This window comes from Pantherophis guttatus, chromosome 1, assembly GCF_059756535.1.
Source record: "Pantherophis guttatus breed Tessera chromosome 1, ASM5975653v1, whole genome shotgun sequence".
In the NCBI taxonomy this organism is placed as follows: Eukaryota; Metazoa; Chordata; class Lepidosauria; order Squamata; family Colubridae; genus Pantherophis; species Pantherophis guttatus.
In genome coordinates this window covers 242,629,925-242,657,566 of record NC_142063.1, presented here as the reverse complement: position 1 = coordinate 242,657,566, position 27,642 = coordinate 242,629,925, and the positions used below count along the sequence as shown (strand labels likewise).

General features: G+C 37.8%; 1 protein-coding gene across 3 annotated transcripts in view; it reads right to left on the bottom strand.

The window, feature by feature from the left end:
* Positions 1-27,642, bottom strand: part of GRIK2 (glutamate ionotropic receptor kainate type subunit 2) — a 522,039-nt gene that overhangs the window by 239,945 nt on the left and 254,452 nt on the right. For all 3 annotated transcript variants that reach the window (XM_087882606.1, XM_034409067.3, XM_087882605.1), the window contains 2 exons: positions 24,212-24,265; positions 18,127-18,300 (listed from right to left, as the gene is read on the bottom strand). In XM_087882606.1, coding sequence (XP_087738732.1) covers positions 18,127-18,300; positions 24,212-24,265 — 228 coding nt within the window. The remainder of the gene's footprint in view (positions 1-18,126; positions 18,301-24,211; positions 24,266-27,642) is intronic.

Below are 27,642 nucleotides of genomic sequence, written 5' to 3'. Positions count from 1 at the left end.
TTCCCTATGGGAGAGGCCATTCACCATCCACTTGTGCCTTTACTCCCAAGTTGGCCCTTGTTCCTTAGCTGTTCTCTTCTCCTGGCAGCTCTGCACATGCACACATCGGGAACAGGCTCCAGCTGTTCTTCTGCCCCATTGATATCTGACTCCAAAGGCAGTTGATAACTGTCAGACGGCCCTGGCCCCATCTCTGCTTCCGATGCAGAGCACTCATCAGAGTCTTCCCTAGACTCCAGGACTGGCCAATGTTCCTCCCCAACCTCTTCACTGTCTGAGTCTGCCAACAGCTCCGCTGGCAGGCCACAACACTTGTGGACATATATTACTATTGAAAAGTCAAAGTAAGCCAATCTACTGTGCTAAGCACAATGTCAGGCCTAGTCTGAGAATGACCTAGACAATCTAGTCAAATTCTTTATCTACTCACACGAAACTTGCCAGACAAAATCTATACTATCCATATCTAGTAGGTATACCCTGGGAGATTCTAGGGAATTACTATCCTAAATCTCTCCCTCTTCCTCGAATTCAGCTCCAGACTCTGCTGTCTCTCCTTGGAATGTGTTCCAAGGAAGCTGCTGCATTACTGTAATCCATCACACATGGCTAACCTATTGATTGGTTATTAAATCAGCCATGTTGTAAAACATAATCAATAAGTTAGCATACTAAACCAAACCATTCAAAGCACACTGTGACTTAGTGCAATGTATAAAACCTCTTCTTTGCCTTCCAGGATGGCAACATATATCACATTTCTAATTTTGGCAAATATTTTAACATCCAGCCTTTATCTTGTTTGTGCCTTGGCAGAGGGAAGAAGGAAATGTTTATCAAATCTTTCTTCCTTATTAGATACATAGAGGCTGTTTTTTTCTCTCCTGTTCCTCTCCCAACACTTAATTTAAAAAAAAAGTTGGCCAAGGGCTTTCTTCTGAAAAGTATATGTACCATAAGCAGGAGTGATGCTTACAATGTTTTCGGCAAGCTAGTATAAAAACATAGGAAATGTATAAATCACAAATTGAAAGAAACACAGATAAAGTTTAATACTGATATTTAACACAACCAAATACTTTGGGATGTGTCAAACAACTACTGTATTTTTCAGAGTATAAGACGCACCTTTTTCCCCCGTAAAAGAAGCTGAAAATTTGGGTGTGTCTTATACTCCGAATGTAGCTTTTTCGAAGCTTTTTTCCAGCCGTAACGAGGCGCTAGCGAGTGAAGCAATCTTCCCAGCTTTGCCTGCTCCCTCGACTCTCCGACTCTCTGCTGTGCTTCAAAGTGCTATTGAATGAAGCAATCGCCATGCTTTGCTCCAACTCTCAGCTGTTCTTTAGAAGCTTTTTTTCAGCCCTAACTAGGCGCTAGCTGAGTGAAGTGATCTCCCTGTGTTTAGCCTACTTTTCTCATTGCTGCTTCCTCTCAGCTGTGCCTTAGAAGCTGTTTTTTATCCCCAAGCAGGGGATAAAAAACCAGCAAACTACTGTGCTGAAGCTGACCAGACTAAGGATGCTAGCCAGATGAATACCTGGTAGGCAGATTTTATTTTCCTCCCCAAAAACTTAGCTGCGTCTTATACTCCGGTGCGTCTTATATTCCGAAAAATACGGTATTTCAAAAATGTAAGCTTTGCCATTCTACTTTAGTTTACTTTATTCTGAGATCAATGATATTCTACTGTCTTATAATATTTCACCCAACCTTATTGGGGGGGGAAAAAGCTATCCAGCAGTTAAAGAACCTCTTAGTAACAGACTGACATCAATTTTTAAAATAACATTTTTGTCCAGTCAGATGGGCATGATCATCTCCAAAGCATTCAAAAGATAAATGGTTTCTTCACAAGCTCTGTGAGCCAGATCACGTGTAATAAAATGTTTTGAGTTGATATATTAACTATGAGAAGCCCCTTCTGACAAGATTGTGACAGTACAATGAGCAATATTTACAGCAGATTGCTGTAAACAAATTGATTTGTTTTCAGCACCAAAATCAAGGCTGGGGAATTCTGTTTTGCAAAGCTAGGAAATGCTGGTTTCTAAGATCTATTTAGGACATTGTTTCATTTCTCCCCCTACCCCCCTATGTTTTGGTATGCAGAATATACCATATGTATGGCAAAGCTGCCATAAACACAATTCTGAAAGTAAAGGTGTTCTAAAAGAGGCAGAAGAAGAGAAGAAAAAGAGAAGGAAGAAAAAGATAATAATAGATAACCCCAAAAGTTAGACCTCACAAAGATTCAGGGGAGCATTTTAGAGTTTTCCTCATTTATACAACCTAGCATGAAAATTCTAAGCTTTGATATAAACTGCAGTGACAAAATGTCTTCCATAGAACCAACACTCACATATTTTACCGAACTGTCTATCTTGTGAAAATGTTACAATTGGTAATCATCATTTATGGTCTGTGTGTGTGTGTGTGTGTGTGTGTGTGTGTGTGTGTGTATGTATGTGTGTGCAAGTGTGTGTGTGTGTGTGTGTATGTGTGTGTGTGTGTAAACCAAACAAACACAATTGATATATCTTATTATAAAGTGCTACTTTTGTAAGATAAAATGTATATATTGTTTTTAAGAGACATGTGGAATCAGTAAGTATCTGGATTTTATTCTAGAGACATTAGTGATATATATTAATGGCAAATCTGAAAAGTTTTCTTCTTCTATACCTTCTTAAACAGACTAACAGAGCTGGCAGGTATTAGACAAAAAGCCAGCTATATTTTGCTGTCTTATAAACAGCTTGAGCCTGATTGTGAAATGAAAATAAAAAGTGCCACCATCATGGTGGTGGTGATTCCTTAGGAAAGAAATCAATGGAAGTATTAAATGGGTAGACATTTGTTTTCCGTTTCTGTTTTTCACCCCTATTATGAGCCCTGGTGGCGCAGTCGTTAGAATGCAGTATTGCAGGCTACTTCTGCTGGCTGCTGGCTGCCTGCAATTTGGCAGATCGAATCTCAAGGCTGAATCATCCTTCCATCCTTCCAAGGTTGGTAAAATGAGGACCCAGATTGTTGGAGGCAATATGCTGACAGTGTAAACCACTTAGAGAGGGCGGTAAAGCACTGTGAAGCAGTATACTGTATAAGTCTAAGTGCTATTACTATTGCTATTGCTATTAAACCCCGTCAATGAATTTTTTTCTAGTAGCAATAGCACTTAAATTTATATATATATTTATATATAAATTTATAAATTTAAATTTATTTATTTATATAAAAATAAATAAATAAATAAATAAATAAATAAATAAAAATCAATAAATATACCACTCCATGGCGCTTTGCAGCACTTTATAAGGCTAAGCGGTTTACAAATGTCAGCATATTGCCCCCAACAATCTGAGCCCCCTCATTTTATAGTAGAAAGGACTTAATGTTCTTGTTTTCTGGCAGGGAATTTCACAGCATTTAATGCTGCTATTCATATCATAATGTTCAATTGCCAACTCTGAATAAATTGGAACCAAAATGTATGTTAGCTCAGTATGATGCTTCCATTCATGTACCTAACTGCCCACTGAACTCACAACATTACAGCCTGTTGAAGGTCTAGTTATTTAATATTGGCATACACAATGCCTCTTATCTACGTTGAGGTATTTCTCCCCCCCCCCCACGCTTTTTTCCACATTTTCCCAAGTGATCAAACATAATAAGTAAATAATATATTTTACATGTCTACAGGCCTTTTAAGTAATACATATTTTTGGCTAATTTGTTTTATTTTCTCAAGTCATAGATTCCTTTCCCATGCTGTTAATAGGAAGGAGGAAATGAAGAAAGCAAAGCACAGTCCCAGTTTACCACATGGACTGAAGAAAAGCTTAATCTTTTCCACAAATACAGTAAAGTGGTGGAAAGTTTGGAACTTATCCAAAAAAAGTGCCCTACAGGCTTTTCTGCCAAACTAACTTTCCAGTAACGCAGTATGAAAGGCGGATAAAGTGGCTTAATATGTAAGTAATATCCTTCTCATTTATTCAGGACACTAGCTTTATGCCACTTCCATCGGATCAAGCAGAATTATAACTTCTCCTATCATGAATTCTTTGGCAAAGATAATGTCAGTGTGATAATTTATGACTTTCAGACACTAGTTTTGTCCACAATAAAAATAAGCAAATATGAATTCATGAAGAAATGAAAATAAAATAAGTTTTTTTGGCAGTGAGTATTTTTTTGGGTGTGTGGGTGTGTGTGTGTGAAAGGAGGCTGCCTTAGCAGACAGCAAAAACATGAAGAATTTAGTTCTCCAATGGTGACCGTTCCATTTACCAGATACCATCAATCTTTCTATTTTTATAATTTGTTTCCTGAAATATTAAATTTCCTTTTGTTCTGTAATGAAACAGAGAACATTCTTGACAAGCCAAGGAAGAATAAAATAGGTCAGTGATATTGTATGATTCTATATTGTTCCCAAAGGACAAAAACTTTAGTAGGTAGTCAATGGCCATATGTTATGGGATGGTGAATTATAACATTACTCACTCAAGACATGTGAAAGCACAAATTTAGGATTACAACTGCTAAATGTCTAGAGGAGTTATTTGACTGTAGTTCTGATACTTTATATAAGATTTTTTTTTAAAAAAAAAAGCCTCTTTATATTTTTGATGATTAAGTCTTCCCCGTCCTCCCAAGAAAATCACAACTTCACAAAATATTATTGAAGAGTATATGTGTATGTGTGTATATGTATGTACACACACAAAAATCTATTTTAGCTGGGAATAATGGTCTTCAAACACTTCAAAGACTTTTTCATACAGTCATATTAATTACTTGCGTATTCCAAGTGTCTGATGGTTTGCACATGGAATTATTATAAGTCTAAGACCACAGATAAAAACTCCATATTATCAAATTTAACTTCAGATACAACACTTTTAAATGGAATTTTTTTACACATTTCCTAGTAATCAAACAACCACTAATTAAGATTACAACTCTGTTCATATTTGTGTCCTTTATTCAGAAATTTAAAAAGAGCCTAGTCTTTTTAATTCAAGTCCTGTGTAAAAAAAATCCATATTAACCAACCTGGCTGAAGCTTTTTGTTATCTTCCAGATACAAATCAGCTGTTCAAATGAATCATTAACTTCTTGCCTCGACAGAGATATGACATCCAAGATCTTTTAATAAATGCTTTGCATGAAAATCTCAGTGATTTTTTTTTCTCTTTTAAGTATACAATTTCTAATAGAAGATTATCTTTCACAGTCTGCTGTAGCTGATTGGCAACAGTAAGTACATGCTAAGAATTTGTCTTTGACATTTAAACTTGAACATCCCAAGTATTTCAGCTGATAAACATAAATTAGATGAGAGCCATATCATCTAGTTGCACGTATGTATTATAACAAATTTAACCTGCAATTTGCATGTACAAGTATCAATGGCAAACCCAGTGAATTTAGTGAAGGTTATTTACGCTACAAACTTCACTATATTTTATACTTCAATTGTTATCAAAGGTGACTATACAATAGAAAAGGTGAACAAAAGACACTTCTATTTCCTGTTTTTAATAGTATTTAAATTATACCTGTATGTTACTGTAACATACACAACATGCATGTACAATAAACCAAACAGGTTTATTTTCTGGATTCTTGTACTGCACAGACAGAATCTATCTGGAGATGAAACATACAGAGGGGAGGTTCAAAAATTATCCATATGGTGCTTGGAAAACAACCTACACCTGAACATCAGCAAGACAAAGGAGATGGTGTTAGACCTCCGGAAGAAGAGAGAGGAACCTGCCCCATTTTACATCGAGAGGGGCTGTGTGGAGAGAGTTTCCTCCTTTAAATTCCTGGGAGTCTACCTCAGTGAAGATCTCACCTGGAAAATCAACAGAAAGGACCAACAGAGACTCCACTTCCTTAGACTCTTGCGAAAAAACAAAGTGGAACAACACCTGATGACCACCTTTTACTGGTCCACAAAAGAAAGTGTCCTCACTCAGTGCATTACGGTGTGGTGTGCTGGCTTGACAGCCGCGGATAGAAAGATATTACAGAGGGTGGTGAGCACAGCAGAAAACATCATGGGTTGTCCCCTGATATCTCTAGACGACATCAGGCAGTGCCTTAGAAGGAAAATCCTCAGGGACGACTCACACCCTGGTCAGTGCTTCTTTATTTTCCTGCCATCGGGAAGGAGATATTGTTGTGACCTAGGTTTACTGAGTCATTACAAGACACAATTAGTCCCAAATAAACCTATTTTATTGTAATAGCTGAGAATTACGTTCATTCCTACCTGAATCCCAATTAGTTGCAAAACAAGTCCTTTGGAAGAAGTCCTTCAGGATAATCACCAACCTTTATCTTCTTTGACACCCTGCCAAAGGCTTTACTTGGCAAAGCCCCACAAAGTTCAGAAACAAACAAGAGATGCTGACTGGAAACAGAGTTAGCAATGTTGCTTTCCTGCAAAAAGGCCCAAGTGCCTTTGTTTCTCTTTTAAGCCTTATGGGAGGGGACAATCATCTCCTGGCCTTACTCCCAAGTCATCCCTTTTGCTTTAGCTGTTCTTGCCTTCTGGCAGCTCTGCGCATGCGTGCACTAGGAACAGGCTCCTCCTGTTCCTCTGCTTCTCTGCTGTCCAACTCTGGGGGCTCCGGAGTCCATGCATCACTCCCAGATGGCCCTGGCCCTATCTCTGCCTCCAACGCAGAACCCTTGTCCAGGCCTTCACCAGACTCCAGGACTGGCCCATGTTCCTCCCCAGCCTCCTCACTGTCTGACTCTGCTGCCAGCTCCTCAGGCTGCTGATGGACTACAACAGATACGCAGCTGCACAAATAGGCTGAAGAACAGTTTTTATTCATAGGCTATCAGGCTTCTGAATGGAAAATAACTTCGCAACAACATAGTACGATTGACTCACGGGGCTGGCGCGATATGCAATAAATTCACATGGTGTAGTAGGATTGTGTGTTTGTTAGTAGGATTCACTGGGTTAGGGATTTTTTTTTCTTTTACTGTCTTTCACTGTGAGTTGTATTGGGTTGGAGGGATGCACAAAGGGAAGCTCAGCCAATGTCATTGTACACATTCTACTCTGACAATAAAGGTTTTGAATTTATTTTTATTTTTTTAATATCTGTAAAGGCAGTTTCATAGTGTAATGGTACATGGGAATGAGTTTGAATTTGAGGCAGAAGGAAGTGCTGCAGATAGAACAATGGTCAGAGCAACAGCAGCTGAGCCTGCAGCAGGAATTCGAGCATGACAAACATCTCAGAAGGACTCTCTCTAGTTTTTTGGGCTCTAATGGCAATGGTGGGGGGATGTACTTTCAGACTTTCAAAAGTTCTGTTAATGTCACCTTACAATAAATTAGAGTTAGTTCAGTTCTGGATGTGCTTCTTGTCTAGACTATTTTGCAAAGCTGACATCGATCTTGCAAGTCTTGCAAGTCTCCTCTCTGGCCACTTTACTCAATAGGGCAGAGTCCTACATAATCCATATGTGGCGGAGTGAACATTACTAAGTTTGCTATGTACTTGCTTAAGATCCAGAGACTCAAACATTTCCTAGGTAACTTTCCAAGTTGTCACCTCTGCCAGCTCATTAAATTACAAACATCTGGCTTTTAACTCAAAGCAGATACAAGTATTATCCACGAAATGACATTTATGCCATATTAAGTCTTATGAATTTATGGCATGGATTCATTGCAAATTTTACTGGGTTACAGTTAATCTAGTATTTCCATTTTCAAATGTACAATACAGGATAGGTGTATTTTTCTCCCAAAATAATGTGTATGACATTAGAAAGCAACAAATGAAGCATTCTAAATTTTTTGTGGCTAGTGGGGAAAGATAAATGTTACAATAATCTGACTGTCAAGCAGTTCTGAACAATGTTATGCATCCTAGGAGGAGGTAGCTGAACAGAAACAGCAGGAACTGTCTAGGTGTAATGCTTTTCCACTAGTAGATAACTTACCTAAAAGGTTCCTTTGCTAAATCTAAGGACAGAACTAGCTGTGTAGGTGTTACTGAGTAATATTTCCAGTGGAGCAATTAAGTACAAGAAAAAGTCTAATAAACCAGATAGCTGGAATTCTGACAAATAAACTTCTCTCCTGATACTGCTTTACTTCCTGCTGCTTTATCGAACAACTTTTTTTTTTCTTGATCTCACATGTAAATCAATATAGGTGCCTGCCATTCAAACCATAAGCACCTAAAAAAATAATAATCAAGTACTTAATAAGACACTCTGATTTCAAAAAAATGGTGACTGAAAAAACTACATTGCCAAACAATGCAACAAAGGGATGCAATTTACAAGACACTGAATACATCTATGGTTACTGAGCACTTTTTTAAGGAAATTTAAGCATGTGTCATGCCTATCAATTAAATGAAATTAAACATGGATTTTATCAACAGAGTTAAATTACATTTAATTTATGTTCTCATTGTCTTTGTGAACATGTAACAACAATTTAAATCCTGTCTCTCTAACATAAGAGGAAATAGGGTTGTTTTATTTTTCAAAATGACTAATACTTGTATAATTAGTTTTTCAGATCACTAATTTATCTAAGAATCAAATATAAATGCAACACAGCTGTCTACTTTGCTTTCACAGTAGCTAGTGGCAGTATAAAAAACATTACAGACCTGAAAAGATGGAAGTTCAGATTGATTATTTCAAATGTCTCAAGATGTAGCAGGATAGCTCATGTCTCTAGTTTTGTCCCAAAATCTGATCTCTTTTGTTCCAAGTTCACAACACTTCAGAGCAAAATGTAGTGTTTCATGGTTTTGCAGGTTCTGACTACAAATATTTTAAACATTAAAAACAATCCTCAAGTCACCACAGATTTCATCGTTTCCACCTTCTATCACTGACTACAGTTAGGCTTAGAACAGGCTGGTGAAGCTGAGAAACAGTGATTAATTTTCCAGTTCCCCTATTAATAAAACTTTTTTAAAAGATACTTTTAAAAATGACAATGCAGTGCAATTGATTTTACCCTTTTTTAAGAGAGGGTAAACTGAGGTAATAAATAAAACCTATATTCTTATCCCAACACCAATAAGTATACAGTATAGGCTACTGGGTATATATGCAGGGGAAAAAGAAGTAAATTTAGGCCTCAGACTCTCAGGAATATCATACAACTTAATTGCGCCAATTGCTCTCATATTAATCTTTCAAAGTACAGTTTACTGCAACTCATAGCTAAGTATATGTAATTAAGATGACCCCCAGGCTCTGAAGACTCATAAATTTAGCTTTTCTTGCTAATTGCTTTTACCTATCATCAGATATAGTTACCTAGTTTCATTTTATACTGATATACAGTAAATCAGATTTTCCCTCTTTTTAATGCCATATTGTAACATTTACTTTGGTAGCTGAATATCATTGATAACACAAAGTATTTTGCAGGCTGAAAAATGTTAGAATAGAAGATCAATAGAATATTCCTTTTATTTTAGTTTCTAATATACAGTGTTTGCTTTTGCAATACCATTTGTTCCAAAATGCAGAACATCTTTCTTGATGAACACAGTTTGGTATAGCTTGAGCATAGATTCAAATGTTATTAAGCTTTTTTGACTGTCTTAAATACTATGATAGTAATTACTTAACAAATTTACAATGAGCAGAATTTATGGTTTTGATTGATACCCTTGACTGTTTAGCAAAATATATTATTATTTTTTGTAAGTACTAAGAAATACAGTATATAGCTGGGAATAAATGTCTATACCTAACAGGTCATTTTTATGCTAGATGATAGGGACCGGGAAGGGAGAAGAAATCTAAAGTATATGTAATTTTCCAAAAATCAAAAATCCCTGTCCCAAGAATAATTCAGTGCAATATGTAGACTGTGACTTGTAAATTAATTATAGTTTATTAGTAAGCATTTTAAAGGTACAGTGTTAGGATGAATAGCAACAAAAAACTCAGGAAAATCTAATAATCAAAAGAATGTCCAAAAACCTGGATATCTGAAGCTAAAGCTCACACTTGAACAGACATATCCCAAAACTACTTACATATGATAGTTCATTGTATAATCTTTATGCTGAATGCCAAGTTATTTCCTATGTGTTTTCTTTCTAACCTACCATTGTTAAAATTGTTGGCTTGATACAATGGTAGGTTTCAAAAAATTTTACTGTGGTTCTGTGGGTGTGGCTTGGTGGGCGTGGCTTGGTGGGCATGGCAGGGGAAGGATACTGTAAAATCTCCATTCCCTCCCCAATCCAGGGGAAGGTTATTGCAAAATTCTGGTTTCCTCCCAATCATCTGGGACTCAGGAGGCAGAGAATAGATGGGGGCAGGGCCAGTCAGAGGTGGTATTTACCAGTTCTCCGAACTACTTGAAATTTCTGCTACCGGTTCTCCAGAACTGGTCAGAACCTGCTGAAACCCACCTCTGGCTTGGTAGTGAAAACTTTATTCATTGGATTATTCTGAGCAGAACACATAAGATTCTGACAAGGTGATATGCAGGCAGAAAGCCATTTTTGTGAATAGATAATTTATGGATCTATCTCCAAACACAAAGGAGAGAATGTTTCTCTCCATCACACACATATCAGATGGGAACAAGTTTAAGAGTCTCTCAATATATAACACCATTTCAATTGATCACATGGAGAAATCTATCTCAGAGAGAGAGAGAGAGAGAGAGAGAGAGAGAGAGAGAGAGAGAGAGAGAGAGAGAGAGAGAGGATTTTAAGGCAAAAATAACCAACAACAGGGAAGGGAATCACTCTAAATACAATAGTGATTACAACCTCCATTTCTGACCAGGTGTTAAATACATTGTGTAACATTTTTGAAGCACATTATTGTCCATATTTAATGAAAATTGACTCTCCCATTAAAAGCTCTTCTTTCTTGAGTGAGGCAGCTGAACTGTTCATTAAAAAAGAATCTAATGTACATTTGAGTTGGTTTCTTTCCATGTGTCCAGAAGTCACTATTTTATGCCAACAAACACCTGGATATGTGGCATTTAACTAATTGGCACTAGCTAGATGCACACCCATTAAACAGGTTTTTATGCTAATGTTTTTTTCTTCTTCAAATAATCAGCCACTGGTAGCATTAAGATAAATCAGTTTCCCAGGGGATAGGAAATAGAAACAACTTTCTTGCTATCACATGTTCCAATTAAGTAGATGCAGACAGTAATAATAATTTATTTTTACAAGCATTGTTCTGGATTTATTTTACATAAACAATGTTTGGAGCGACAGTGTACTTGCAATAGATACCATTCAGTGATAGACAGTAAAAGGCTGACCTTTGATAGGGCAATGAATAATTCCACTTACAAAACACATTAGGAGTTCCTAAACGTCCTTGTGTAAATAAAGAATGCTTTCTGAAACCTACTGAGCAAATAATCTAAAGATAGAATTGTGACCCTTTTGGTTTTCTTTAGCATTTATGAAGTTTTAATGTTGCATCGCAGCATTTTTTTTTTCCCTCTCAATTCTGTATGAAGCAGACCACTTCACAATTATATTGCTCTGTAGAGTGCAAGATTTAGTCAGAGGTGAAGAGCTGATGTTTTTCAGGAGTCCCTAAGCCACATGCTCCTTCCTTGCTCTCTTAACAGGGAGTCTTGGAAGACCTTCATCTATCCCATTTTAAAGAACTTCTGTGGTAGAAAAAAACAGTGCTTATCTTTACTGCTATCTGACCAGAATTCTTGATGTTTCGGTTTCCTAATTTTATGCCACTATTATATTCGTTCCAACAATAACTGAAAATTAGTGCTGCTCTTGGCAATTGCCACTGGTATTTATGTTATTATTACCATATTAATTATATTGCTAAAATTTTATTGTATTTTATGACTTCTTTTTAGTCTTCTCAGAAATTTTAGATGTGTGTATTCTATCTGGCCTAAGATTATAATAAAGCTTTGCTGTTGTTGTATTTATCATTTATACAGATTCAAGAATCTGAAATTTAAAGTTTTCAGCCAACTAAAGATGTTGAAATGTATTTAAGAAATGTATTTAAGAATTTAAATGTATTTCTTAAATGTATTTAAGAGGCAAATTATTGTGGACAATCACAAAGGGTTCAGCAGTCATACAACCAAATCCCAACACTTTACTTTAACCAACTGAGAAGTTATTTGGATAAGAAATTACATATAAAATATCAATAGCCAAGAGCAGGACTGAACTGGAATATGACTTTTTTTTTAAAGGTAGCTAGTGTTTTATTTCATGTGTTCTGGAATCATATATTTATTTATGCATTCATGCACATATTTTCGCTAAAATGTCAAGGTAACTGACATGGGGTCAAGTCGCCTTTATTTTAAAATAATAATTAAACCACTATACTGTGGGGTAGGTTAGGCCCAAAGCATAGGAACTTGAAGGAATCACAGGAAGTAGGAACTTGAATCTGAATTTCTCAATCAATTTCTAACACATACATATATGCATGCATGCATGCATGCATACATACATGCATACATACATACATACATACATACATACATACATATCAGGGGTGAAATCCAGCAGGTTCTGACAGGTTTTGAGGAACCGGTAGCGGAAATTTTGAGTAGTTCGGAGAACCTGCAAATGCCACCTCTGGCTGGCCTCAGAGTGGGATGAGAATGGAGATTTTGTAATATCCTTTCCCCAGGACTGGGGAGGGAATGGGGATTTTGCAATATCCTTCCCCTGGAGTGGGGTGGGAATGGAGATTTTGCAGTATCCTTCCCCTGCCACATCCACCAAGCCACACCACACCCACCAAGCCATGCCCACAGAACCGATAGTAAAAGAATTTGGATTTCACCACTGATACATAATGTTTATATACATATATAAACATTCATATGCATGCACACAAACAGGACCTAGATAAACACTCATAAATGCAGATTCATAGTATCAACTGTATTTCTCCTGAAGCCTCCTCTTTAGAAATTGTAACAACAGCAACAATGGTTGTAAGAAGCTTGGTACCTGTGCTGGACAGGTATCTGGGGCTGAAGAATAAAGCTGGAGACAATAAAGGGAGATGAGATTTGGGTCCTTGATCAGGAGCAAACAGGGAGAAGAAAGACTGAATCCTACAATAGGAAAGGCATCACTTAAAATCCATGAACAAGAAGAAGAGGAGCTTCATCCTGAACTGGAAGGCTACAGAAGAGGTGGCCTGTTATGATGATAAGTATAGTGCCTGAGCACCAGAAAGAGGGAGAATGAAAGAGCAGAAAATGATGGGGACATGGAGGAGAAGAGGCAGAGAACAGGACCACCAGAGTGTGAGAGTAGGAGGAGGTGTGGAATGGAAAGAGGAGGAAGATGGTTGAAAGAATGCTGTCCAAGCCATTTCAGAAAAGAATGAAGCTTTACTTGTTTTTAGAGTCTAGCTAGATTTGGCATTTAGTGTCTACAAGCCATGTTTGTCTAGGAGATACCAGACATGGTCATCTTTGGTAGCCTCAGAAATAGCACACCAGGGATAAGTTTACAGGAGCCACAAAGACAGAAAGATTCCTTAGAGCTGACCAATTGTTGAGAAATAAAATATTATTTTATATGTGAAACTAGATTTTGGATCTTACGAATATTGACAATTCTTTCTTCAAATTTACTATCTGAAAGCTATTTTTAATTTCACAGAAAATTCTTCATTGAAGGTTTTACAGAAATCCCTTCTATTGAAGTAAGTAACTTCCTTTTTAACCTATAAATCCTTTCTGATTATAGTATGTAACTTAAATATAGCTAAGCAACATGGCAATATCTTTGATTTCTATGTTAATAATGATGCAGTATTTCAGATTTTCTAAGTACCATATTAACATTGGCTAATTAATCTCTAAGGCATGCTGTGAGGTAGACTGGAAAACATTTTGTATATTACTACAATAGTTTGTGGAACAAAGACATGAAGAGTATTTAAGAAATTAAATTCAACCAAGATTTCAATACTCAAGAGCAGAATTATAACAGGATCTCTCACAGGTGTAGCAATGGTGGCTTTTTTTTCTTTTTTACTTATATGCAACCATGCAAAGAATTCACTCTAGACAGGATGGAAAATGTTTAAATGTTAGGCTGCTTATAGAAATATGTAAGAAGCTACTATTTTTTTTACACCTATTAACAATTATATGGCAAACAGGTTTTCTAAACCAAATAAAGTCAGGGATTAATTAATAAATCAGTACATTTTTTCAGTCAAAAGTGTATGAACTGAAAGGTCAAACGTTTTTTTGTTCTTTCTAACATTAAACATAAAGTGTTAGTAACAATATTTGTGACATACCTTTATTGACCAATTCTCAAACTACAGTGTTCATAAACATGGCCCAAATCTGAACCAGTTCATTAGAAAGCTTTCCTTTCCAGTGCAAAATCAATTCATGTAGCTAGAATATCTCAGACAAAGATTTTAAAATGTCATTGTACTAAAATCAAATAGCAAGATCCTCCTAACAGAAAAGCAACTGAACTCAAGAGATTTATCTCTCCACATTTAAACAAAGTAAGAGGAATTCTTTGGTATTCTCTCTCTTCCCTCATTCCTAGAAAGAACAAATCTCTGTACCTGCAATGCTCAGTCTACTAAGGAATACCGTATTTCTCCGAAAATAAGACCCTGTCTTATATTTTTTTTGAACCCTGAAATAAGCGCTTGGCCTTATTTTTGGGGAGGTCTTATTATTTTTGGGCACATGGAGCAAGATGGGGCTCCTCTTGCCGTCTTACCTTTCCAGCTTTGCATTTAAATATTTTCAGGGACGGCTTATTTTAGGGTGAAGGCTTATTTTAGCGCATGCGCTCAAAAGCCCGATTGGGCTTATTATCAGGGGGTGTCTTATTTTGGGGGAAACAGGGTACATTAAAGTAATTTTCTCAAGGAACTTGATGTTTAATGCTGTTCCATTCAGAAAGACTATGTTTTCTATAAGCCCTTTTAATGTTTATGAGACATTCACTTGTCTCATAAACTTTTATTTCTCTTCACTGAGACACTCCATCCAAAAGAATTAAGGTATCACTAAGCTCTTTATGACATGAAATTATCCTCATTTATAAAATCATCCTCTCTGTTTTGAAAGCATGCTTTATATTTATAAATTGGTTCAAGTGGTAAAGCTTCAGATATGAAGTCTTAAAGACCCAATTTTCCCATCAAATCTGGGATCCTGATGTTGTATGTGAGCCATTAACAGACTGTATCGTCTGCAATGATTGTTAGTGATATTGTGGTCATTTAGCTACTATTTCTGTTATTTATAATTTTGTTTATTGTTTTTATTTCATTTTTCTTAGCTGCCCAGAGTCATGTACTTGAGACGGTTGTCTATATAAATTTAATAAATGAAAGATTCCTTCCTTCTACTAAGTCTCATATTCTTTTATACTGGGAAGGGTAACCTTTGACCCAAAGACCACATGTGAACATCAAAGTGCTATGTTGTATGTCTCCTAAGCATCTTTGGATCACACCAAAAATCAGAATGGCATGCTTAAATCATCCATCCATCCATCCATTCATTCAAAGCACTTAAGATGGCAATTAAACAAGTTTAATTTTGGTCTTAGAGGGCACTTAAACTTTGAGTTAATATTCATCTAACGAACAGGCCAGGAGCTTTCAACTAAGTAAAAAAAAAAAAAGTATTTATCCCTCTTTATAATTCTAATTTCCAATGATGGGTATAGACAAATGGCATATGTCTCTCTCTTTTTTCTATCCTATCCATTCTCTTCTATCACTATCAGATTTTATTCAATCATTCATTCATTCATTCATTCATTCATTCATTCATTCATTCATTTACAGGTTTAATATATTTATGGACTATTTCCTCTCTTGAAACATCACACATGGACTCTGTCCCACCAAGTACTAAGACCAATTTTCTTCTTACATCCAAAATACAACTGGAGAAGTGTTCCTCATACAAGAGCAACCTACAGCTGTGCTTAAGAATGAATGCACTATATGAAACAAGCCTCCAACAATTGTAATATTCTCGCCACTGCAAAAATAAGCTTTCTCTAGCTAAGAGAAAGACATAAGAAGACTTCCTTAAAAAGTTTTGTCTTACACCACTGGCACCCTACTTGAGTACAAAACGCAAAACATTCATTATTTTGTGGCTGAATAGACAGGCTCCAATGATAGCTTCTAGGAACCAATTAAAGGGGTTAACTGAGCCATGAGACTCCATAAATGAATCCAATTCCTTTTTTCTTTATTTCCAACCAAAGCTCTGACATAAAGCCAGGAGAGAAATGCATAAGCTCTGCGAATTTATATAGTGACAAATGACTGTATTACCACTACCAATAATGGGTCTTTCTTTTCCAGACACAGGGAAGTTCAATGAGATTCCTATTGTCTTGTAACATTATGAAAAAAGAGAACATGAGATGTCTCAGCAATATCAGCACAGTGTAGTTTTTTTAAAAAAATGGAAACGGTCCAGTATTAGCAACGACTCTTTATTTTGTAAGCAAATCCTTGGCTCTTTTTGCAAACACAAATGTTTAATTATAAAAATCTCAGTACAAAAATAAAAGGATACAGTCAAGTTTGTAGTGGCTGAAATACTCAAAAAGAGGACATGGTGTTGATCAGGATTCTGATAATTATGACAATTGGTCAAAAGGTTAAAATGACAGAATTAAAATTCAGGCATTAACTGGCCTTTAGGGTTGTGGAAAGTGCCATAAGAAACAACAAGCCTGTGGGTTAAACATACAGTATGATCGAAACCACAGAAGGTACATTAATATTTTTATAATTTTTATACCCATGATGGTGAACCTATGGTAGTTGTGCCACAGGTGGCACATGGAACCCTCTCTGTGGGCCCAGTTCAGTTCCACCCTGCATGCACACATGCCTCCCGCTGGCCAGATGATTTTCGAGTCTCTGCTGTGCATGTGGGGGGGAGCGCTGGGTGTGTGTGGTGGGCCCCCCAAAGCCTGCAACCTCCTGGGATCAAAAACTGCAACCCCCCCCCCCACGGCCTGTTTTTGGTTCCAGGAGGCTGCAGGGAGGTCTACTAGGCCCAAAATGGGAAAGGGGGGGGTCGTGCACATTTACGGGAGGTGGGGCACGGGGGGGCGTAAATGCATTGCATTATGGGTTCAGGCAGTTTCGGCACATGACAACAAAAAGGTTAGCCATCATTGTTCTATACCTTATCTACTGCATTCTGACTTCCTCTTATGTAACTAAATAAAAATAAGAAATCTATATAGACTTGCTTCAAACTACATTCGGGGTTCTTTTATGAGATGACACATCTTTTTTTCAGCTGAATAAGTGTGTCCATTTATCAAGAGAGATCTGGACTTTGTGTCTTTGTTTTGCACTAAGCCACATCTGATCCCTTCTCCATAATGGATGAAATGCCATCAGTGCATACATGTATACATATAGATGAGGGCATGCTCACTGACTATCTAATTTTAGCATTTAGGCTTCACATCAACTCAGGAATTACAGTATAAATGATGTATTTGGCAACACAGTTTTCTTTCTAGCTGTCCTATAGAGCTGCTACATGCACTATTCTGTTTCTGTGGGTATAGGAATGCATTGATTGGTTTGTTTGTTTGTTTGATTGATTGATTGATTTAGAAAACCTTTATACGTGTTTGTTTTACACATAACAATACATGATTCACATCAAGAATGGTGATCATTTGCTAGTCCATCATGGCTGCATAAAACTAGAAAAGGGAAGGCCAGTAGCTTATCAACACAACCTCAAACCAGAAGCATGAATATAGAGATCCTTTTAATATAGTTCATTTTAGCATTAGTGTTAGCATGGGAGCTCCAAACATTCATAATGTATGGCTGGGGTATATGGTTCGGTCAAGTACATAATCTCACCAAGCTGTTCAAGTCATTTGTTGGAGTATTAATGTGGACAGTTATACTTTACTTTTCAGATCCAGAAACTGAGATAAAATCCAGAACTGAGACATAAAGGACAACCTCTATCTTAGTGAAGAGTTAGACAATCCAAGATACACAAGAGGAAAATATGAAATCATATCAAATATTTGACAAATGTAGGTTAATTGGTGTTCATACCGTCATAAATCCATCCAGCAAACCTGAATCGGGTTTTGGAGGAGCTTGCAACCGTTCCATGGACCATTTTTCAATTATGGACACCACCTGGGTATTTTCTGTATTTAGAATCCTGAAACCAGTCATGTTTACTCCACTATACCGATAAGGTTCCACATCAAGAGCAAAGAGATCCTAAAGAAAAGGAGAAAATATTTGTAAATACTTTCATCCATACATAATCTCTCCATTTCCAAACATTTTTCTCCTTTCATGTGTAACAATGGTAACAAAATAATACATCTAACCATTTGTGTACTTTCTGAAGCGTTTGACAACCATACCAATACAGCTGTGAATTAAATTATTTTATAATACTGCCCAATGAAAATCACAAATGTGTGATGCTTGTAGGATGTTTCCAAGTGTGCACTAAGTCATAACAAAACTCCATAGCTATTAACATAAGCATTTATAGATTGTCAAGGAAAGTCACTGAGCCACAACCTTTGCTGTTTGCGGACAATCCATAAGTCTTCATTACCCAAAGATTGTGTAATAATTCTGCTCTAATAAATCTTTTTACAATGTTTTGGTTGTAATGTGTATGTTAGGAAACAAAAGGAAGTTCCTAAGCCAAACAAACTCAAACCTGTAAATGCACATGTTACTTATTTACCTACACAAGCCAATTTTAATTCTTATAAACTTGTGTGCAAGTATCAAAAGGTGGATTTTATGATGGAACATCTCCATATTTTGTCACTTTGGTGTCATCATTACTAACTTCAGGCTTGTCTGCATTTAAAATATTTCTCTCCTGCTCCCCTTAACAACCGGCTTAAGAGAAATAACAGAAAGTTTAGATAGCTTGCTATGCATAATGTGGAAGACAGGAGTAAATATCAACACATCTACCAGAAGTCATATTCAAAACTATGCTATGTTAATCAAACTTGAAATATTAGCACAAGTTCTAAATGCAATTATGGCAGTGTAACCCGCACAAACTACTCTCATGTTCCTGCACTGACCCCAAAACATGAAAGCAAATAATCCTGCAGAAAAGTTTTGGCACGATTGAACAGAACCAATACAATGAAAAAAAGAGGAACAAGATAATTTTTTTCCAGAATAAGGATTGCTAAAGAGCTGTTAAGACTAACTACTACAGTTTTCTCTAGTTTCATCGTTTTCTATATTTGTCTTTCAAATCTCCAAGGCAGACTTGGACGACAAGTGGGAAGGGATTCTGATTTTTCAATATTTCCATTTCTTGACCAATTGATAATGTTCAATTTCATGCACTATTTTTCCCATCTAGTGGAGATCTAGGGGTAATAGATCAGTTTTCAATAATCTAATTCTTTCCAGTGCAGTTAAGAATATGACCCCAGAATGTTTATATAAAAAATGGCACATTTGGAGATGTAAAGCTGGTTTAGCCTGTCCCTAGTGTATTAATCGTATTAATTTATTCATTGGGGGAAGAGAAGAAGGCACAATATTAACTAGCCATTCCATTTTCCCTTTTATCATGCCCAGATTTATCTCATATGGAAATACTGTGCTACCTTTTTAATGAGCAGAATTAAGAATTTTCCAACAGCAGCCAAAATTTGTGCCACTGCAGCAACAATCAGAAGTTACTGGACTTGACTGACCTCTAAATATGTTTAGTCTTAGTCACAAATAATTTTTAGTATTGGATATGGATTCTGTATTCTTACCTTACCTTCTATTTTAGGTAAGGAGGAGGAGGAGGAGGAGGAGGACAATATGATAATGGGCACTTTAATAATTCAAGAATACAAACACAGTTAATGCTTCAAATTAGAATGAGAGGTAATCACATCATTTTTCACAGTTTAATTAAAGCATCAACTTGTTTCTTCTGAGTCTGTACCACATGGTACATTTTATGCAGTGGTGGGATTCAAGTAATTTAACAACCAGTTCTCTGCTTGAATGATTTCTTCCAACAACCAGTTTGCCAAACTGCTCAGAAAGTTAACAACCGGTTCTCCCGAAGTGGGGCGAACTGGCTGAATCCCACCACTGATTTTATGTTACAGTCATTATTAAGCTGCACTTTCCTTCCTATTTTAAGGCAGCCTAGTTTGGGCAAACAATCATTTGTTCAGGGCAATATGCTGATTATGTAAACTGCTTAGAGAGGGCTGTAAAGCACTATGAAGTGATATATAAGTCTAAGTAATATTGCTATTAAACGTTGAGATTTATATAAGGGGCTCCACTTGTTATAATGGACCTGGTCACCTATAGAGCAATTCAATTTACATCAACTACACTATGTGATAAGGAGATAGTAAGAGTGAAAATATAGTTTTAAAAATGTCCTCCTTTTCCGTAGAAAACTAATAGAATGATTCATATGGCATAAGCAAAAGAATTGCATGACATTAATGGCAATGGCAAAAATCCCTGTAATTTAGGTTTGTTGAACATGGGCCAGGTGCAAAGCTACTTGCAATAATGACTCAAACCCCCTTTTCTTTAAACCTGGGTTGCTTCCAAGCCATCTTGGACAATTGCATAAGTAATTATGCAATTTGAACACATTTCTGTTTACTCAAAACTATAATAAATATGCACAACAGTTCAGAGAGAATTAATGAGGTATTACATTAGACTCCAAATCAATCATGAGAAAGTACACTTCCAAATAGTGCAGCTAAACAGTGTGACTGGAAAATTTATTGGACAAGACTTTTACTGTGTCAGGTAAGAAGTAATTAATAAAGCAGAGGAGCCAAAAGTGATACAAGTTACATGGCTCCATTGAGCAAAATATCTATCTTCTGGCTGGCATATCCCAAATTACCTTAGTTGTCAACTTCTGAAGTTCTTCCAAGAAAAAGAAAAAGAAGGGAAAAAATAAAAGAAAATCCATGACCTCCTGCTAACTTTACTTTCTTTCAAGACTAATAAGCAAATGGGACTATTTAATTAGGCCAAAAGATTGAGTGCTTGATATAGAACTTTTTGTGCCTTACTAATTGTATTATTTCTTCCATGGAGCTTGTTTACTCATTATGCTGTTTCCTTGCTCTTTTGCCAAAGAAGCTTACTTCTCTCATTTAGGCAGGCCCAGAACTGCATTAAATATAATTCCCTCAGCCTGATTGCTGGTTACAAAGCTTCTAAGAATGGAGTGGTGCAAGACGTGATAGGTATGCTTTGGTATGCTTGTGTTATCCTTGTTTTATGAGCTTCACTGGTTCTGGTTTCCTTCCAGGTAGATTCAGGGGTGGGCTGCTGGAGGTTCGCAGGGGTTTGGGAAAACCGCTAGCTAAGATTCTGTGCAGTTCGGAGAACCACCAAATCCCACTCCTGGCTGGCCCTGCCCCTCCCAGGAGCCCCCCACGGCCTGTTTTGGATGCAGGTAAGTGCAGGGCATGTACGGAGGCTCAGGAAGGGTGAAAAATGGGCCTACCGGAAGTTCGGGAAGGCCAGAAACTGGCCCATTTCCGGCCTCCAGAGGGCCTCCAGGGCCTGGGGAGACCATTTTCGCTCCCCCGGAGGCTGGAGGAAAGCCTCCAGAGCCCGGGGAAGGCAAAAATGCCCCTCCCCCATGGTGCAGGAGGCTGACTAGGCCACACCCACCCAGCAACTGGGCAGAGAACCCTTGCTAAAGGGTTCAAGGGTAGATTCAAGGCCCTAGTTATGACCTATAAAATCCTATATGGCCTAAAGTTGGTCTCTTGAGGGGTCACCTAACTTCCATAGTCTAGCCTGGCTAATTCAGTCCAACAGAGTTGCTGCAGCTTCCTTTGATCAAGTATGGCCATCTATCAGAACCTGGAAGCATGCCTTCTCTGCTGAAGTGTCTGTCTTCCTGAGATATGAATGGCTTTCACTCCAATGAACTTTGAAGGGTTTTAAAGAGAACCACCAGGTCTTTAGACATTAATCTAGGGTGGTGTACAATACAGCATGTGTTGTTGATAATTATTCTGTTTATTATTATTTTCTTAAGAGCAGGGATATCAAACTCAAGTATCAAACTCAAGGCCCAGGGCCAGATCTGGCCCACGGGGTGCTTAGATCTGGCTTGCAGGGCTGCCCTGGAAACAGTGAAGGACTGACCCGCAGTGCCTCTGCCAGCGAAAACAGAGCTTGGGAGGCTGTGTGTGGCCTTCTCAGGCTCTGTTTTCAGCTGGGATGGCCTCTGCCAGTGAAAACAGATTCTTTTTATCTTGTTTTCACTGGCAGAAGGCTTCAGGAAACTGTCCTGGCCAAAAATGGGGCCTGGGGGGCCACGCATAGCCCCCTGAGCTCCATTTTTGCTGGCAGAGGGCCACGCCCATCATGCCCCCCCCACCCTGCTTCTGCAATCAAACACAACCCTGATGTGGCCCTAAAGTATATATTTGTCTTTTTGTTTTCTGCTGTGAGTTATCAAGGTTCAGCTGGAATCAGGCACATCTAAATCCAAACAAACAATCCAGAACAATTCATGCTAGTGAACTCTGCAATCTACAGGTGTCAAATAAAACTGGTAGACGAAAGTAGCCATTCCTTGAGCAATCCTATTGAATTTCATCATCTCACACCATCAGAACCATGATAGATGCCCCTTTCTAGCTACTTTGTTCTTTGCACACTGCCAAGGACACATGAAAGAATGACAATAGGTAGTCATGACATTACTAGTATTATGCAACTGTAAATAAATAACGTCAGTTGATTCTGCTTCATTGAAAGCGATTCTAGTATTACATAGAAGTATTAAACAAACAGGTTAAAATGAAAAATGAAAAATTTAAAATTTTAAATCAACAGAGTAGATACTATGAAACTGCTTACAACTGAATAGGTTTCCCAACACATAACCAAATGGATTTGATACAGCAATGAATATGCTAGAAAAATCACCCAGAGAATATACTATTGAGAAAATCTTAAACTACCCCAATTAACATATCCAAGTACAACCTCATAAACTCAGTCAGCATAACCCACATGACTGCAAAGAGAGACAGAATCTCTCCTGGATTCTATCTGTAGCCCAGAGCACCAAAAGACAATTCAAGTCACCAATCAGAAAGGAGGACTCTACCATGTTCCCACTGTTGTCCCCAAAGGTTTGGAAAACTATGATAGAGTATGGCTCTTTGTGCCTCCTCAGAGATTCTCCAGACAAGCAATTGTATAGCAATACAATAATCTGAGGAATTGTTGGTGTTCTCTATGAGCTTGATTGTGGTGCTTGCAGGCATCTCATTATCCAGTTGCAGTGATGTTACCTACAGTAACTGGGTAACAAAATGTCCTCGAACAAACAAATAAACAAACTCAGTGAGCACCAAGGACTCCATGGTTCAGCCCCAAGCTATAGATATTCTCTTATAGTGACCCTGAAGCCTTCTCCACCCACCTTTGCAATCCCTGAAAGATTGCAACCTATAGCTTGAGAATACTTGCTGTTTATGAATACAACCTTCCTTAGAATCAAAATCAGCACATTGAACAAAACCTAGAAGAAATAACTAGCTCTTATTGGTGTGTGGTATGAGCAGCTTGTTTATCAGTGATCACAGGGTTGGCATAGCAATCAAATTCCAAATAAAGGTAACATTAAATACTTTCCCCCTTTGTGAACATACAAGACTGCTTTTACTTTCAGTAAAATACTTTTACTATTACTGTCAAATAATATAATGAAGAATGCTTTAGAGCAGGGATGTCAAACTCAAGGCAGGATCCAGACTGCAAGGTGCTTAGATCTGGCCTGTGGGGCCACCCTGGAAACAGTGAAGGACTGGCCCGCAGTGCTTCTGCCAGTGAAAACGGCGCTTGGGAGGCCATGCACGGCTTACCGAGCTCCGTTTTTGCTGGCAGAGGGTTGCAGAAGGCCATTGCAGCCAAAAACAGAGCTCAAGAGCCCATTTTTTCTGGCAGAGTGCTTGGGCCACCACGGGCGCCCCCAACATGAGTGATGTCGAGCTGGCCATGGCCACACCCACCCCAGCCCCCCAAGGTCAAACACAACCCTGATGTGGCCCGCAATGAAATCGAGTTTGATACCCCTGCTTTAGAGTGATGCCTGAGACCATCAGCATATTCTTCTAAAGCTACTTACCAGTGTAGTAAAGATGTAATGATAGTATTCTGTCATCATTCCCATTGCTAAACCCTGTAAAGAAAAAAAAATCAGTATATACATTAACTTTTTAAGAAGTTAGGTAACACCGCTTCATTATTTCTGCAGTTATTCTTATTGCTGTTTTTAATCACACCTATGAGAACAATGGAAAGTTCCCATAAGATGAAGATGTGCATAAAAATATAGGGCTAGAATTATACTAAAATTAGGCCAAGCAAATCATTCTTAAGCAGTTAGAGCAGATAACTGGCTATTAAAAGAATTAATGAAACGAAACTGTAGATAGAAAGATTACTATTAGACTGTTTAGTGTTGCAAATATGAAAGAAACAGATTATTATTGTTGTGGTTGCCAACCAAACAAATCTAATGGAAGATGTGGCATTAATTTCATTTATTCTATGGATTTTCATTATATAATGAATACCCACTGAAGAAACATAAATTAAAAACAATTGAGTCAAAGAAGCTAAAATTGAAGTGCTGGCAATTAAATCTAAATCCCCCTCTACAAAAAGGAAGACATGCATCAAATATTAGCCCTGAACCAACATGTATTTAAGTTGATATCTGGTATGAAAACAATAGTATATAAATTCTAATGCAAGTTGTATAATTCAAAAAATACTAACCATTAAATAAATGTTGTTTTTTCAACCTCCTGAACCTGAACCAAATTTAGCTTCCCATTTTAGGCTTTTCTTAATCACCTCTTTGTTTAATAAATAAGAATTCCACTCTCCTGATGATATTGTCATTACATTGAATTGATTAAATAACTCCAAAGAAGTATTTTAAACTAAGCAAAAATCTGCCTAAACTAGCAGCCAGTTAGAGGTGCAAATAGTGGACCTGATGCACCTCCAATGATTGGAGATGACATCTTGGTGGAGATTAATAACTGAGCAGTGAACTTGAACTTGCAGAATTTATTTTAAAAAAGGACAAGCCACAAGATCACCCACATGCGCTCTGGAAAGCTAGTCCTCACAGGAAGCCTATAGGATCCAAAGGGAATCTATGTGTAAACTGTGGATGAAGCACCAGGACCCAAGGAAGAAGCAACACGCTTTCAGCCACATGCAAAGTGCATTAAGGATAATGAGTCTGAGCCAAACCCCATTTTCTAAAACACATTTCAGTATAAATATTCTATAGCTAAAAGAGATCTTCTGAACTTCAGTCCATCAAATGCTCCGGGAAAAGTCAAGTTTGCAGTCTGATAATGATTTAAACTAGATGATATATAATTACAATTACATACACAAGGAGCAATAAATACTTATTTTCAAGGGCTACTTTATTATTTTTACATATTTTTGTTGGCTTATTTTGCACATAGGTACCTTGAAAACCCTTGCTTGTCAAAAAAAGAAAAAAGAAAAAAAGAAAGATAATTCAGCAGTGAAAAACCTTTTATACGTACAAAGGAGGAGGGCTATAAAACAAGGGCCCCAGTCAGCTCTAATTCTTATAAAGCACCCATTTGTTTTTGCTGACATGAGAACTATCAAAAGCTACATTTGTTGTTCACTTACAGCATATTGGTACATTATAAATAATGCAGCTTGGCTGATGGACTAACTTATTGTTCTGGTTGCTTGGTTGCCATTTTGGAACCAAATGTTTTAATGCAGGAGAAAAATTAACCCATAGTCAGCAATTTCAGGTTTATTTTTTAGGCCATGAAACTTGGGTCTAACTTTTTCTTGGGGAGTAAAAAACAGTTTTCATCCTTACAAGGAACATTGATCATGCAGAGACTCTTATCATAGGCCCCATTTTTCTGCCATGAAAGAAAGCCTCTTTTGCGTCTCCCCAGAAAAGTTGTCTCGTAGACAAGATGGGTGGTACAAAAATCTAATAAATCAAATAAAAAGGTTAGAAACAAAGCTGGTATCTTGAACATAAGGGAGACTGCTATAATCATACTCAAGCAGCTGAACTGTGGTTCTCAGCAATGTAAATGTTGCCTGAAATGGTGAAATCCAATTGTTTTTACTACTGGTTCTATGGGTGTGGCTTGGTGGGCATGGCAGGGGAAGGATACTGCAAAATCTCCATTCCCATCCCACTCCAGGGGAAGGATACTACAAAATCCCCATTCCCTCCCCACTCCTGGGGGAAGGATATTGCAAAATCTCCATTCCCACCCCACTCTGGGGCCAGCCAGAAGTGGTATTTGCCAATTCTCCAAGCTACTCAAAATTTCCGCTACCAGTTCTCTGAACTGCTCATAATTTCCGCTACCGGTTGTCCAGAACCTATCAGAACCTGTTGGATTTCACCCCTGGTTGTCTGCCTCTCTAGTTAGAAAAATTAGAAATCTATACGAGGGGGGTCCAACTTTGGCAACTTTAAGCCTGGGGGACTTCAACTGCTAGAAATCCCCAGCCATCTTTGCTTTGCTGGCTGGGGAATTCTGGGAGTTTATTTTATTTATTTATTTTATTTATATTTAAATTTCTATACCGCCCTTCTCCCGAAGGACTCAGGGCGGTGTACAGCCAAGATAAAACCCACAAATATAAAAATTAAAGGCAAATTAAAAGTATTAAATAATTTGGCCGAAACTAAAATAACATAAAACAACCCATTAAAATTACATTTAGGCCAGTCTTGCCTGCTGAAACAAAAGCGTTTTGAGGGCACGGCAGAAGGTGCGAAGGTCGGGAATCCTACGAATCTCCAGGGGCAGGTCATTCCATAGGGCAGGTGCCCCCACAGAGAAGGCTCTCCCCCTGGCGGTCACCAGTCGACACTGTTTGACCGACGGCACCCCGAGGAGTCCCTCTCTGTGGGAGCATACTGGTCGATGGGAGGCTATCGGTGGCAGAAGGCATAAATACCCAGGTCCTAAGCCATGAAGCGCTTTAAAGGTGGCAACCAACACCTTGAATCACACCCGGGATTTAGTTTAAATCCGCCAGGCTTAAAGTTGCCAAGGTTGGAGACCCCAATCTGTACCAAAGCACCCTCAAAGTTTAGCATTGTCATAACCAACCTGAGATAATGTTCATTTTGCAAACTTGTGGAACAGGGTGCTGTAGAATACGATGCTATATCTGTGCATGGAAATCTCTAAGATTCTGGCTGCTGACTCTTAACAGCTCATGATCTATTCTGCTTATTTAAAGGTGGATTTCCACAGCTTTCCTTTTACAGTGGCTGCATTTGTACAACCTGTCTGACTAAAACACGGTTTGTTAACTTTGATATGCTGCAAGTTTAGGGCACTTGCAGACAAACAGCCTTTCCACTTTCCATGTCACTTCAAACACATCACCAATCCATCTGAGATTTTCTAGAACTCCACTATTTGCTACCTAAGCCTATCTAGAGAATCCATGGGGCTCATAGAGATCAAGAGCCCAACAGCAATCTCGGAACTGTTGGCCAATCAAGAC